At 35.1% G+C, this 14,557-nt stretch overlaps 1 protein-coding gene across 6 annotated transcripts in view; it reads left to right on the forward strand.

Annotated features, from left to right (window-relative positions):
* LOC114339556 (glutamate-gated chloride channel) overlaps nucleotides 1-14,557 on the forward strand; it is a 485,597-nt gene that overhangs the window by 361,333 nt on the left and 109,707 nt on the right. For all 6 annotated transcript variants that reach the window (XM_050641478.1, XM_050641473.1, XM_050641475.1 and 3 more), the window contains one exon: nucleotides 11,647-11,870. In XM_050641478.1, coding sequence (XP_050497435.1) covers nucleotides 11,647-11,870 — 224 coding nt within the window. The remainder of the gene's footprint in view (nucleotides 1-11,646; nucleotides 11,871-14,557) is intronic.

Here is a 14,557-nt window from a genome sequence, read left to right on the forward strand (position 1 = left end):
AGTTCTTTACCATCGACCCTCTTAAAATATAAGTTATCTTCTTGTTCGGCCCTTTGCTTTTCTCTTTCATCCAGTTGTTCCTGATTTTCCCTGATCTGAGCCAAAGAAAATAAGCCTGCTTCTTCTCTCATTATGTTCATGCCAACGTGGAGAGTTTTGTGGTCCTCTTTGCAGAATTGTTCATCTCTCGTCAACGCATCAGCCAAGATATTGTCAGTTCCTTTGATATATTTAAATTCAAAATCATACTCTTGAAGTAAAAGAATGCCCCTATGAATTCTATTATTTACCAGCCTATTTTTCATTATATGTACCAAAGCTGCATGGTCTGTTTCAACGGTGAATTTTGCCCCTAGTAGGTAAAACCGTAATTTATTTACACAAAATAACACACTGGCGAACTCTAATTCAGTGACGCTGTACTTTCTCTCATATGTTTTGGTTACACGGGAGACAAAACAGATTGGCACCTCTACATCGTCTTGGATCTGGGATAACACCCCTGCGAATTTTGTTATGGAAGCATCGGTCCGGAGAATGAAAGGTTGATCATATCTTGGGTGGTGTACTCTTACAGCTGTGGAGAAAGCTCCTTTTAAATTTTTGAAAGCCATTTCTTGTTCCGTTCCCCATTTCCACCTAACATTTTTCTTAAGTAATGCTATCAACGGTATTTCTTTTGTGCTGATGTCTGGTATTAGTTTTTTGAAATAGTTTACCATTCCCAAAAATCCCCGCAATGTTTTTAAATTGGTTGGCCTAGCGTAGTTATTTATAATTTCGATTCTATCTTCTGCAAGACTAATCCCTTTTGTGTCTAATTTGAATCCTAAATACAGTATTTCCTTTTGGAAAAACTGACACTTTTGAATATTTAATTTCAATCCCGCTTGATCCAGTTCTTCTAGCACAGTGTGAATATGTCGTAGATGGCTTGTTATATCTGGTGAGAAAATTAATAAATCATCTATGTAATGTACAACAAATTCTTCATGCCTATTTAAGATTGTGTTCAATGCGCGAACCAAAGCAGCGCATGCACTCTGTAGGCCAAATGGTACCACCCTAAATCGGTATACCACTCCGTCGATCGAAAAAGCGGTATAATTTCGACATTTCTCTGCCAAAGGTATTAACCAAAAACTATGTTTCAAATCGATTTTGGAAAAAATGTGTGACCCTGTGATTCGTCCAAATATGGCTTCGATGTTCAAAGGCGCTTCGTATTGCGCGATTGTGTGTGAATTAATGTTTCTTGCATCTAAACATAATCGCAAATCACCACTCGATTTTTTAACGCATACTATCGGGTTGATATATGGAGAGTCACATCTTTCTATCACCTTGTCTTTGATCATTTTTTCAATTTCCTGTCCGACGCTTTGCCTGTATTTATACGGGATTGGATATGTCTTGGATTTAAAATTTTCTAAGTTTTTAACTTTAAAAGAATGTTCATAATTTTTAGCCACTCGGCTTTCTTCATTAATCAAATCTCCATAACTTTCTAGAATCTTCTCTACTTCCTTTTCCATATTTTCTCCACATTTTAATTTTCTTTCATCCTCATTTTGTTCGCATGTGTTCACTGTCCATAATATTTCTTCATAAAATTCTGGATTCTCGTCCATTATTGCCATTTCTTCTCTGTCCTCATCCTTTATTTCTTCTTCTGTTTTTTTTTATCTTCAATTTCCATTTGGTATCCCGAGCACCATGTTTCTACTGCTTTCATTTCTCTTATGAGAACTTCCTTTTCTTCCTGCTTCCTTTCTGTTTTATCGTCGATTGCCGACAATTCTTCCGTATCTTCGATTTCCTGTCTTTCTCTTGTATCCACCGTGTTTTCCTTCTTTCTTTTTGAACTCTTCTTCTTTTTCTTCCTTCTTTTTTTTTTGGTTGATTTTTTTCTTGTACTTTCGGTTTTTCCTCTACAGTCATATTGATTTCTTTATGTTTTTCCTGTTCATTTATCTTTTCAACAATTATTTTCCTCTCTATTTCCGTTTCTTCTTCTATGTTGTCTGGTTCTGCTCTGATTTCCAGTTTATTCTCCGAAAAATTTATGGTGATATGTTTTTCACTCAATTCATCAATTCCCGCTATCATATCATGGTTTAAATCTTCGATCACCACACATTGCATAATATAGTATTTGTCTCCCACTCTGATCCGCACTCCCAAACCTTCATTTACTGTCGTCAATTTTTTGTTGTTTGCACCCACTAAAGCAACCCTAGGAATTTTATACACAAATCTGTCCAAATTTAATTCTTTTACTAGTTTCTTATTGATTAACGATATCTCCGATCCAGAATCAATCAAAATTTTAATCGCTTTATGTTTTATAAATGCATCTAAGAATATTAAATTGGAATTAGAACTTTGTCTTTCATTTCCCGCCAACTGTATAAACTCTCTCGGATGACAAAATATACCGGAGAGTTGTTTATGTTTGTTCAGTGGATGCTTTATTGAAAATCCTGTCTGGATTCATTGCATATATCTTCTTCCTCGTTTTCTATTGTTACATGATTCATCTCCCTTCTATTTTGTCGTTGGAAATTCTGATTGTTTCTACCGTCCCTTTGTTCGTTCGTATTCCTAGTCGGAGGATTTTGTGCATCTCTGTTTCTGTTGTGATTTTCATATGTTCTATTTTTTGCGTGATTCCTGTTATCATAATTTTGTTGTCTATTGTAATTTTGGTATTCTCTCGGCCTATCTTCGTTTGTTGATTGGGCATGTCGGTTTCTCTGGTCATAATTTGATTGATACCTTCTTGCCGGTCCATTATATTGTTCATGTTGTCTTCTGTTTCGCATTTCTCTTCGTTTTGCTTCCCTTACTTGAAGGAATTGGCACAAACTATCAATATCTTGATAGTTTCTCAAAATCACGTGGTCCTCCAGCGTTTCTTCGAAATGTCTGCTTATCATTTCTACCAGTTGTTCGGTAGAGTATTTGTAGTCTAGATATTTGAAATTGTTATATATCTGCAAAGCATATCTTTCCTCCGATATTCCCATTTTCTCGTGATATCTTCCATTCTGTAGCTCTTGGTTGATTTCCCTCTGTTTAACTTTCCCCCAGAAATAGTTGAGAAATTTATTTTCGAAATCTGTCCAATTTTCAAACTCATCTTCTTTACTTTCATACCATAACGCTGCTCCTTCTTTCAGATGGTTTCTAATTGTTTCTTTGCAGTCGTCAAAATATCTAATATGTTGCAATTTGGTTCTCAAATTTTTAACAAATGGTACTGGGTGTGTTTTTCTAATATCCCCGCCAAATTGTATTTTCGCGTCGCTTGTACCATGGATAATCATTTCCCTTCTTTCTCCACAATTCTGTTGATTCTTGAGTTCGGCAATTTGTTTTTCGTTTTGCTTAAATTTTTCTTCTATTTCTCGCCTGTCTTCTTGTATTGCATTTTCAAATTTGCTTTCTAACTGTTCTAATTCCATCTTCTGCACATTCTTAATATCCTTCATTTTAGTTTCTATTTCTTCTCGTTGCATCTCCAGTTTCCTTTCTGTTTCTTCTCTAACTTTTTCTAAACAGGCTTTCATTTCATTTTCATATTTTTCCAAACGCTTTTCCAATTTGCCATCATTCTCTTCCAATTTCTGTTCTATTCTCTGTGATACTTCTCTTTGTGTTTCTTCCATGGCTCGTTTTGATTCCTGTTGATTTTCTTGCATTGTCCTTTTTGTTTCCTGTTGATTTCTATCCATTTGTTGTGACTGGAGTTGCATCAGTTGCAATAGTTTCTCTATTCCTGTTAATTCCTGTTCTTTTCTCTCCATAATCGTTGTATCTCCTTCATTATCCAATCCTTCTTCAACAATTTTTTCCTCTTCTCTGTTTTCTTGCATTTTGCTTTGCCTCCTTGTGGTCGACATGTTGTTTCTTTTCGTTACTGTTTTCTTTGTCCCCGCCAAATGTGAAATTTTACAACACTCTATAAGTTGCAGAACACGACAAATATTTCTCCCCAAATTTAATAAATTTTCTCCACAAATATCAAATATGCAATCAGTAAATTTCAAAATAAATATCAAATGTACGATTGGTAAAAAAAAAATCAAATAATTCAATGGCAGTAAATATCAAATACCTACGATCAATCCATAAATCAAAATTATTTTTACACCTGGAAAAATTGTCAAATTATCTCTGGATCACCTGTAGTTATTCCTTATCTCTTTCCCTACCATCAAATGCAAAGCTGCGATATTTTTAAGCCACCACGTTCTGGGCTCCAGTTATTGTGATATTCAAAGATCGGTGTGCTCAAAGCAATTGATTAGATAATTAACTAATTAATTAAATTTAATTTTAATGATGCACTTATGATTTAATCACACTATTTAATGCTCTAATCTCAGGGTTTTATATTCTCGTGCTTCAATATCTCCTTTGCTTTACATATGATAAATAAGGTCAAAGATTAACGGAATAAAACACATATATGGTACAAAAGCATCTATTGAAATAAATTCACCCTCAAAATATCCTCTAAAAATAATATCTCCTATTCTGATTATTGAAATAACCCTACCACTATCTAAAGTACTTATTGAAATTTGCGTTATGAATAATTCTACAAAAAAAATAAAACTGTCTCTCGGATGATGAGTTGTCCAAATTCTTGTCTCTGGTCGCCTACAATTTACTCTTAGCAGCCCCCTATGTAGTCAGCAATCTCGCAACAAATTATTGCAAGCCTATTGTCATTAATGACCCCCTACAGATGCACGTATCTTTCAAAAAACAATGCTAGCCTTTTCTCCTCTCGATAAACTGAATCTATTTCTCGTTCCGGCATGCAACGGTGACTCTTGGAATATAAGTAGAACAATATAACTTACAATGCTTTACGTGATGAGCTTCCGTCAGGACACTTATTTCAACAAACTCACAACTATTCACTTATCTGCCTTACTACTTCAGGAGACTCTTAGAGATCACCACTAGTCGACTTAACGATCATTTAACAACTGACTCTTCTTCCACCCTCTAACATTTCGCTAAACTCCCATTCTTCATACCTAGCCCCTCCTTTTTCCTTCTTCACCAATCCGAGTTCCTCAATTTTATCCCCATCTACCTTTCAGATAACAAACACCAATTTTCCCTACCATTAGAAATTTCCTAAAACTAATTACATGCCAATCGGTTTTTTTTTCCTTTCTTAATATCTAAACAAAGATTACATTCATTTAAATTTCTAAATACAATTGTTCCCTCGCCGCAAAAGTCCATTTGGGAAACCCGGTCTCATTGTCCAAACACATAACCACTTTCTTATCATACTAACTGTACAAAGAAAATACTTAATCCCTATTTAAATTTTGTTTACCTACGGCCATCCAAAGATAATTGACTTTCATTTCTTCGAAATGAATTTTGGTATATTTTTATTATATGTTTTAACTTTTCTAAAATATTAAGATCGAAACCATATTAATTCAAATTTTACATATCTTAACAGTATGTAGCTATTTAATTCTTATTAATTTTTAGTTATTGGCGTTGCTTTAACCTAAATTTCACCCTTAAAATATGATAAGGCGCTATTGCTAAGGCACACATACTCAAAATTCTAGTATTAGGGCATATCAACTCGCCTTATCACAGGTTATGGCACTAACAGGTTTTCTTGAGTAATTTTTCTTGACAAACAAATGCATTATCACATACTAGGGCAATATTGAAAAATGGACGGTACTTACCACACATCCACTTTCGACCACAGCGTGACGCAAAATGGTTTGTGGCGGGCTTGCTAATGCGGTAAGCGCCAAAATTGGAAAAGCTAATAACGACAAAAAAACGATTTTCCATTTTTTAGGGTTATGGCACTAACGAAGTCGTGCAAAATGTGGTCTAGATGTAATAATACACTTTCTCCAAGATGAACCACAAATCAATTTATTAAAAAAAAGAATGTGTGTGTGCTTTGTACGCACGTAAGGAGTTATACTTCTAAATATGATTTCAATGAAATAAATATACTTTCGGACAGTTTATTTGTATTTTATTTAAAGATTAAATTAATTTTACTTACTACTTTCCAAAAAATTTTATTAAAACAATACCAAAAATTTAAAAAAAGATTAGAAAACACCAGGATTCGAACCAGGGACCTCTTGATCTCCAGTCCAACGCTCTACCACTGAGCTATACCCTTTTCTTTATCCGGGCTACAAGATTTCTCAAACATAGTAACAAACAGACAAAGTTGATTATAAAATACTTTAAATATTACTTATTATCTTATTCTCGAGGTAGACAAGTTCAAATACACAAAAATTATAATAGTTATTTATGATATAAATGTTAAAAGTACAATTTTAAGGCACGTATGTGAAAGTTTCGTGTGAAAGATTCGCTTCGCTCATTCTGCAATTCACATGAGTGCCTTAAAAATGTACTTTTTAACACGTATATCATACAATATTTTTTCTACAAACGTCTTATATATCAACCATTATAATTTATTCATTCTCAATTACAGGACAATACCTACAAAAACTTTTACTTGAACTTGACTGACATTCTATTTTTATATTTTTCTTGAAATTACATCAAAACTGCCTATACTGTCAATACGCAAATCATAACAACTATAGAATAACATCAGAATCTACTTTTATTTTTGTATATTCTAACAAATTTTAATAGTTTTTTTCTACAAACGTGTTAAAAATGCAATAATTCAGTTTAAATTAAATTTTAAAAAACCTTTTAAACCACCTTTTTCAAATTGCGCAAGTTGTATTATTAATATTAATGTTAATAAATGAAATATAAATATTTTGACGTTTCACAATTTGACAATTCACTTTTAACTGCAGTGCCTTAAAAATTTTAAAGCACTGGTGCTTTAAAGTAGAATTTTTTATGCTCCTATGGAGTGCTATAAATTGCATTTTTAACACGTTTGTAGAAAAATATATTTAAAAACACTAACATATTACTTCCACACCTTTTCTGGACTGATACATACATAAATTAAAACATTTAGTAAAGAACTCCATACTGTCTGTGTGCGCATGCGCGCAGATTAATAAAATTTCACCCTCAATCGCGCCTAAAGAAGTATAACTTCAAAAATATTACAAATTTAAAACATGTAGGACGCGTTTCCGCCCAACACGAGACATCATCAACAACAATAAGTAAGAACAAATATACAATACGTTTCTTGATTAAAACAAGTGAAAAATTTAGAAGAGACAACGCCCACCTCAGTCTAAAGTCTAAAAACTTACCAAACAGAAAGGAGAAAGAATCAGTCGGCTCAGTCTAGTTAAAACACACCAAAAACATTAAAATTTTAAAATTATACTACACACTTTACATGTTTTGGTTCAAAAGATATTGCTGGAAAAATTATTTAAGGAAATAGTACTCTAGTTGAGAATCCATCTTGTAAATTATTATAGAATATGAAGAATAAAAATAATTAGTTTTGTACAATACAAATATAATTGGCAATTTGGTTTTGGCACTAACTATAATTTTCTCAGGGCCCCCGTAAGGGTTACTGGCGCCTGTGTGCAAAAAAGGATTTTGGCGCCCCTTAAGGCATTTTGGATCATATTTTTTATTTTTTTAAGGTAAGTAGGTGCTTGAAAAAAACCAAAAAACTGAACTGTAGAAGTCATATTTATAGTCCATTCCCCAAGGTAAAATATTGTAAAACCTCCGAATTTTAAAGAACCGGTTGGATTGACATAACGTTTGGCATACACATAGCTAACATGTTAAAGAATAAAGTGATATTGTGCCGATGTCTGCTTTTGCTCTGAATGTGAGTTTCACCCCTTCTCGTGGGTGAAAAAACATACGCTCAAAAAAGTCCGTAATTGGATAAAATGACTAAACAACTTTTGTGCTATACAGTTTTTCACTAAGTCAATACTTTTCAAGTTATTTGCGAGTAAATATGTTCATTTTTCAACAAAAAAAATCTCGTTTTTAGACGGATTTTCGCAAATAAATCAAAAAGTAAGTATTTTATCAAAAAAAAAATATAGCTTTTAAAGAAGTGAAAAAATGGTGTAAGTACCTATATATGAGGACTGCAGATCCAGTAGAAACAGAGTTGTAGCTAATGAAAAGGATGTTCTTATTCGTCAAATTCCAAATCAAATATTTCAACGTCAAATAACCAAAAAATCGAGCACTTATGAGGGAAAACTCATTATAACTTTTTTTAAAGTGTTTCTCGTTCCGTGTGGATGGCATACATGGGAGTCTTCATCACTAGGCGGACGGTGCGCATGTATGCCATTGATTATACACATTTTTAATATGTGCTTTTTTTGTCCGTTCAGAGTATAAGTCTTAGGATCAGACATCCGCAAGAAATGTGTTAAAAGAACCTATATTTTTGTTTCTTTTTTAGTTTTTTTAAGTTCCGATTTTTTTTTCCAAAAAAAGTATGCTTGCTGCTTGTTCTTGTGGCTAGACAATTTTTTAAACACTTTAAAGAAGTTGTAATGAGTTTTTCCCGAAAAGTGCTTAATTCTTTGGTTATTTCACGTTGAAATATTCGATTTAGAATTTGACGAATAAGAACCTACTTTTCAATAGCTACAACTCTGCTTCCTCTGGGTTTGCAGACTTCATATATAAATAATTTTTTTCACTTTTTTGTAAGCTATATTTTTGCTAAGAGTATTTTTTCGCTAAAATAATTAGTTTTTGAGTTATTTACGAAAAACCTTCTAAAAACGGGGTTTTTTGTTGAAAAATGGACATATTCACTCGCAAATATTTCTAAAAGTATTTACTAAATCTCTATAGAACAAAATTGCTTAGAATTAGTCAGTTTATCCAATTCCGGACTTATTTTGAACGTATGTTTTTTCATCGCCAAGAATACCTCCAGGTATTCTCGGGCGCATTCTCCTGAGAATACCCCTTTTACCACCAGGGCAAAAGCACACATCGGCACAATATCACTTCTTTACTAGACTTGTTATCTATGTGTATGACAAATTTCATGTCAATATAAGCGGTTCTTTAAAATGAACAGCAAAAACCGTGAGTAAATGGACTATTATTAATTTGTAGACTAAAATATCAATATGAAACAAACAGAATAAAATCATAACAAAATAAATTAAAATGCCTAACTTCTGACATGTTCTCGCAAATGGGAATCGGCAGTAACTGGATAATTTTGTTTTTTTGTTTGTTTGTTTTTTTTGCAATTTTTGACCCCGGGTTTTGGCGCCCCTAAGAATGGCGCCCGTGTGCATTGCACACTTTGCACATATGGTAGCGGGGGCCCTGAATTTTCTGTTGAACTGTAGTCGATTGCTGTATTAATTTCCCGTCCATTCATCCTTTCCATTTATTCCTACCTTTACACGGAACGTGTAAGTTGTATTGAGCATGATTATGCATGATTGAATTGTTAGTTACAGGTCCCTAATCATTTATTACGTTTTTAATTCCAGAAAAATGTTTAGCTTATTATGCATAAAAAAATTACCTGTAAAATACGAGTATTATATTATATAGGTATATACATATGATTTTTTTGCATAATGAAAACTTTAATGTAAGATAAAACATTTTATTTAAGCTGTTGCTACATTTATCCTGTCTTATCAAATGTTATAAATAATTTCAGAATATATATTTAATTCAGAGTTCGTTCCTCTTAATTATGCAACCTATAACACACAAAAACATCATTAAAGTCTATAAAATTTATAGATTTATAAGATAATTAACATAAATCAAAATAATATAACTAATCATCATCATCATCATCCAGCCTCAAAAGTCCACTGCTGAACATAGACCTCCTCCCCTTGTTTCCTTCCAACCCTGTCTATCCTGCGCCGGCGCCGCTCTCATCCAGTTTTTATTTATTTTTCTTAAATCGTCGGTCCAGCTTGTAGGTGGTCGACCGACGCTTCTCTTGTCTTCTCTTGGTCTCCATTCCACTAACCTCTTTGTCCATCGTACATCTGTCATTCTGCCTATGTGTCCTGCCCATCTCCATTTTAGTCTGGCAATCCTTTCAACTGACGTCATCGAAATATAACTAATCACGAATCATTTTTTATTGTAATAACTGCCGAAGGTATTATCTGCAACGTTTTCTTCTTTTTTGTCTTTACAACTCGTAATTGATTATTGGCCGCGTTTACTATACTCCTCCACTCTTGCCGGCGTTGTGCTGCAAAGTCCCATTTTTGCATCCCATCTTACGCAGATCACTCGTTACTGCACCATTCAATTACTTTCTTTCGCGACCCGCTGATCTTCTGCCATCGGTCATTTCCCAGAAGGTTGTATTTAGTAGTTTTTCATCGGTCAATCTCAGTATATGTCCTGCCCATCTTATACCATTTGTCTTGATGTGTCGTACTACGTTTTCGTCTCCATAGGGCGATGCCACATTATGCGTTTTGATCGGATGCGGTGGAGACGCATCCGTTTCCAACGCTACCGGACCGACCTGTCACACTATGCGTTTAGTCTCGTGCAGTTGTAAGCGCGTACCGATGTCTCAAAACGCATCCGTTTCCAACGCAACCGGACCGACCTGTCACACTATGCGTTTTGACTGGATGCGGTGGAAACGCATCCGGTCAAAACGCATAATGTGGCATCGCCCTTAGAGTGTTTAGATATATATCTTCGTCTCCACTCTTCTATCTCATCTCTACAAGAGCCAAAGATCTTCTTTTTTATCATCTTATAATTTTGTTGGTTCACGATGTTTCAGTGTCTACGGCTCACTTCTCTACGTTATTATGGGGAAAACGGATAATAGGAGACATATCGTAGTGTGGACATCTGCGAAGCTAAAAACTGATTCTACAACTGTTTTGTCATTCCGGCAAACTTTTTGATTATAGTAGATGCCAAAGTACTTTATATGCACCTTTGCCTAAGTGCTCTAAAATAATTTGGTATTTACAGTGTCTCTTAAATGAACAGTTTTAAACATCTTTTCCAAATACTTAACTACAAAACAACTACTTGTTTTATTTACACTTTGAAAACAAATGATCACCCAGTATATGACATATTATATGAGATTGAATTAACTGATTTGCAATTGTAACACAATTTAATACAAATTTTAAGTTTAGTAAATCTGATGAATCGGTTGCATTATGTGAGTCTATTTAACAAGGTTAAAGAAATAAATGTTAGACTTCGATACTCACAGTCAGTATATTGTACCTTTGACGAACGGTTTCGAACACATAACTTTGCTGTTCATCTTCAGGTCTCCAGAGAGGTTAGTTAAATGTTAGAATAGTTGAAATTTGTAATTTTAGCATTTAAGTAATCTGTCCGAAGACACAGCAAAGTTAAGTATTCGAAATCGGTCGCTATGGTCTAATAATAACATATTAGAACAAAGAAATTTAAATAATATAAAAATTAAACGTTTCATCTTCTGTTGCTATAATTTCGGCATAAAATTATCGGCAATGTAGATAAAAGGTTAATCTTAATTATCTTAGTATTAAGTATTTGACATTGTGCAAGTAATTTGCTTGTTTTGCATGCATTGGTGTGAGCATACTCAGTGATTGGTCTTGTGGAGCTGAAACGTTTTTTTCTAACAAAAACTGATGCTACGGCAACAATTTTCAGGAATACAGTGTTCAACTTACATTTCGGGAGCAGTGGTTAGACGAGAGGCTCAAGTTTAACGATTTTGGAGGACGGTTAAAATATTTAACGCTCACAGAGGCAAACAGGGTCTGGATGCCGGATCTGTTTTTCTCAAACGAAAAAGAGGGCCATTTTCACAATATCATCATGCCAAATGTCTACATTCGCATTTTTCCTACTGGATCAGTATTATATAGTATAAGGTCTGTAGTATATCTTCCAAAGGTAACAAATCAGAGTCAAGCTTGTGTTGGACTGTCATCACACGCTTCAGTCTAAGGCATGATTGTTTCTTGGTGTACATTTTTATTTTTCATCATTCATTTTTGTTTCACTACAGGTTTTGCATGCATGAAATATCAAAGTTCAGGATATTCTTTCTAGTTGCGTTTATATTGACGATAGAAACTCCAATATAAATTAATTAATCCATTAAAATGTTAATATCAACATTATAAGTATTATAAGTAAATGAAAGAGAGCTTATGTTTTCTTTCGGTTCAGAGATGATCATTAGTCTCCTTACGTAAGTTTAAGTCTCCCCAGACTTCATAAGAGGGGCTACATAATCAGCTCTGGATCGAGATGAAGCCAAACTGTCTATTTAAGCAGAATTATAAAAATATTTTTTTTTTGCATTCGGAAAACGGAGAGACGTGTTTAAAACAAATATACGAATCTATTTAAAAAGGAAAGCTTTTAACCAGTGCGTTCTACCAGTCCTCACATACGGAGCAGAAACCTTAACTCCCACAAAAACATTAGTTGAATTTATTTTATTTATTTAGCGTATGGCTTAAGTACATCACAGAATATATATATATATATATATATATATATATTTAGATTTATGCATTATAGAATGCATAACAAACAGATGTCCAGTTTTTTATATATTCGATTGACCCTTCGGTTGCCATTACGAAGTCTATAGGGTCGCCTGTGTATGCTCTGCGTGGGCAGTCCTGAACAATGTGCCTGATCGTCTGTCTTGCAGCGCCGCAGTCACAAGAAGGCGAGGGAAGTTTACCCCATCTGTAGAGGGAGTCGGCGCTTCTACCACAGTTTGTTCGAATTCGATTAAGGGCTGCCCAAATCTTACGGGGACGTTCAAATTCGCCAGGTTTTTCTATGATGTCCGGTAGACTATGGTAATGCGGATTTGTCTTACTTTCCCAATCTTGTCTCCATCGGGTATTTAAGTCAAAGTTGGATTGCTGCAGCGCTTGAGCAGATTGTAGAGGGGGTAACCTGGATCGGAGACGGTTTCCAAGAATATCGGGGATGTCGTTGTGGACTAGAAGCTGGCGACTGTCCATTATTTTGTTATATTCCTTAACCAATGCATGTTCGCGGCGTAGATTGGGTGGTGCTATATTACTAAGGGTAGGTAGTCACATTGTAGGGGTGGGCTTAATTGTGCCTGTTATCATACGCATAGCACGGTTTAGTTGAGTGTCGATCAAGTGGGTATGCCTGCTATTTGGCCACACTGGTGCTCAGTATATATCAGGCCAGTGCCACCGGATATATCAGGCCAAGAGCAGAGGCTCTTAAAGTTGATGCTGTGGACCCCCATGTAGTGCCGCAGAGTTTCTGTATTATATTGTTGCGTGTTTTCAATTTTGCTGCTCTTTTCGTCAGTTGTTCTCTGAATGTGAGCGTTCTGTCTAGAGTAACCCCAAGGTGTTTCGGGTATTTATTGTGTTTCAACAGCTTGTTATTAAAATACACTCGCAGTTCTCTGTTTGCCAGCTTTTGAGATGAAAAGCTGGTACTTCAGTTTGTGTAGTACTTGGTTGTAGTCTTCATTTCTTAAGGTATTCGCTGGGGATGTCATTCGTGAGAGTGATTTCTGTAGTTTCTAAAGATTGGTGGCTTGTTGCAGGGGTCCAGTCGTCAGCATATCCAAACTTCCGAGATTCGGTTTCAGGCATGTCAGCAATATAGAGGCTGAAAAGTAAAGGGACAAGGACAGAACCCTGTGGAAGGTCATTGGTAAGTTTCATCTGTCTACTCGTTTCCTTTCCCATTATAACCTGGAAGGCTCTGTTTGTCAGCATGTTGTCAATGAGCTTAATTATCTTTTTGCAGGGGATAATACGGGCCAGTTTATATATTAATCCCTGTCTCCAAACAGTATCATATGCTGCTGTTAGATCTATGAATACTGTTTGTCTTTTGTTTCTTTTGAAAACTAGCTTCTATAAAAGTTGCTAATGACAGCACTTGGTCCGTACAGCTTCGATGAGGGCGGAAGCCAACTTGTTCAATGGGGACGTTTCCTAGTATCCTGTGATTAATTCTGTTTAGGAGAAGCTTTTCAGTTGGAAAATTGAGAAGACACAACGAAAGATGGAGAGATCAATTCTTGGAATAAACTTAAAAAATAGAGTAAGAAACGAGTAAGTTCGTAGGCGAATCGAAGTCGAAGATATTATCGAACGTATTTCAAGACAAAAATGGAGATGGGCGGGACATTTTGCAAGAATGAAAGACGACAGATGGACAAAATTGCTTGATGGAGACCATGGGCAGACAAGTGAAGCCGAGGGAGACCCCCAACGCGGTGGACCAACGATCTCAAAAGAATTGTGACCAATTGGATAGCAGAGGCAGAGGCGCAGAACAGAAGAAGTTGGAAATATCTGGAGGAGGCCTATGTTCGACAATGGACAAATCAGGGCCGATTGATGAAGATGATGATAAAAATAATTCGCGTTTTGGACGCTGTAGTGACATCTATTAACGAAATGAAAAGTCCCAGAAGCTATCTGTCATTTTCGCAGTTCACTCATATTGTGAGTACACGGAACCAACTTTCGTTAAAATTTTTTCCTAGACGAATGGACGGAATACTGCATGGCTGCATATTGTAGAGTCCCTTTAG

This window comes from Diabrotica virgifera, chromosome 10 (assembly GCF_917563875.1).
Source record: "Diabrotica virgifera virgifera chromosome 10, PGI_DIABVI_V3a".
Taxonomy (NCBI): Eukaryota; Metazoa; Arthropoda; class Insecta; order Coleoptera; family Chrysomelidae; genus Diabrotica; species Diabrotica virgifera.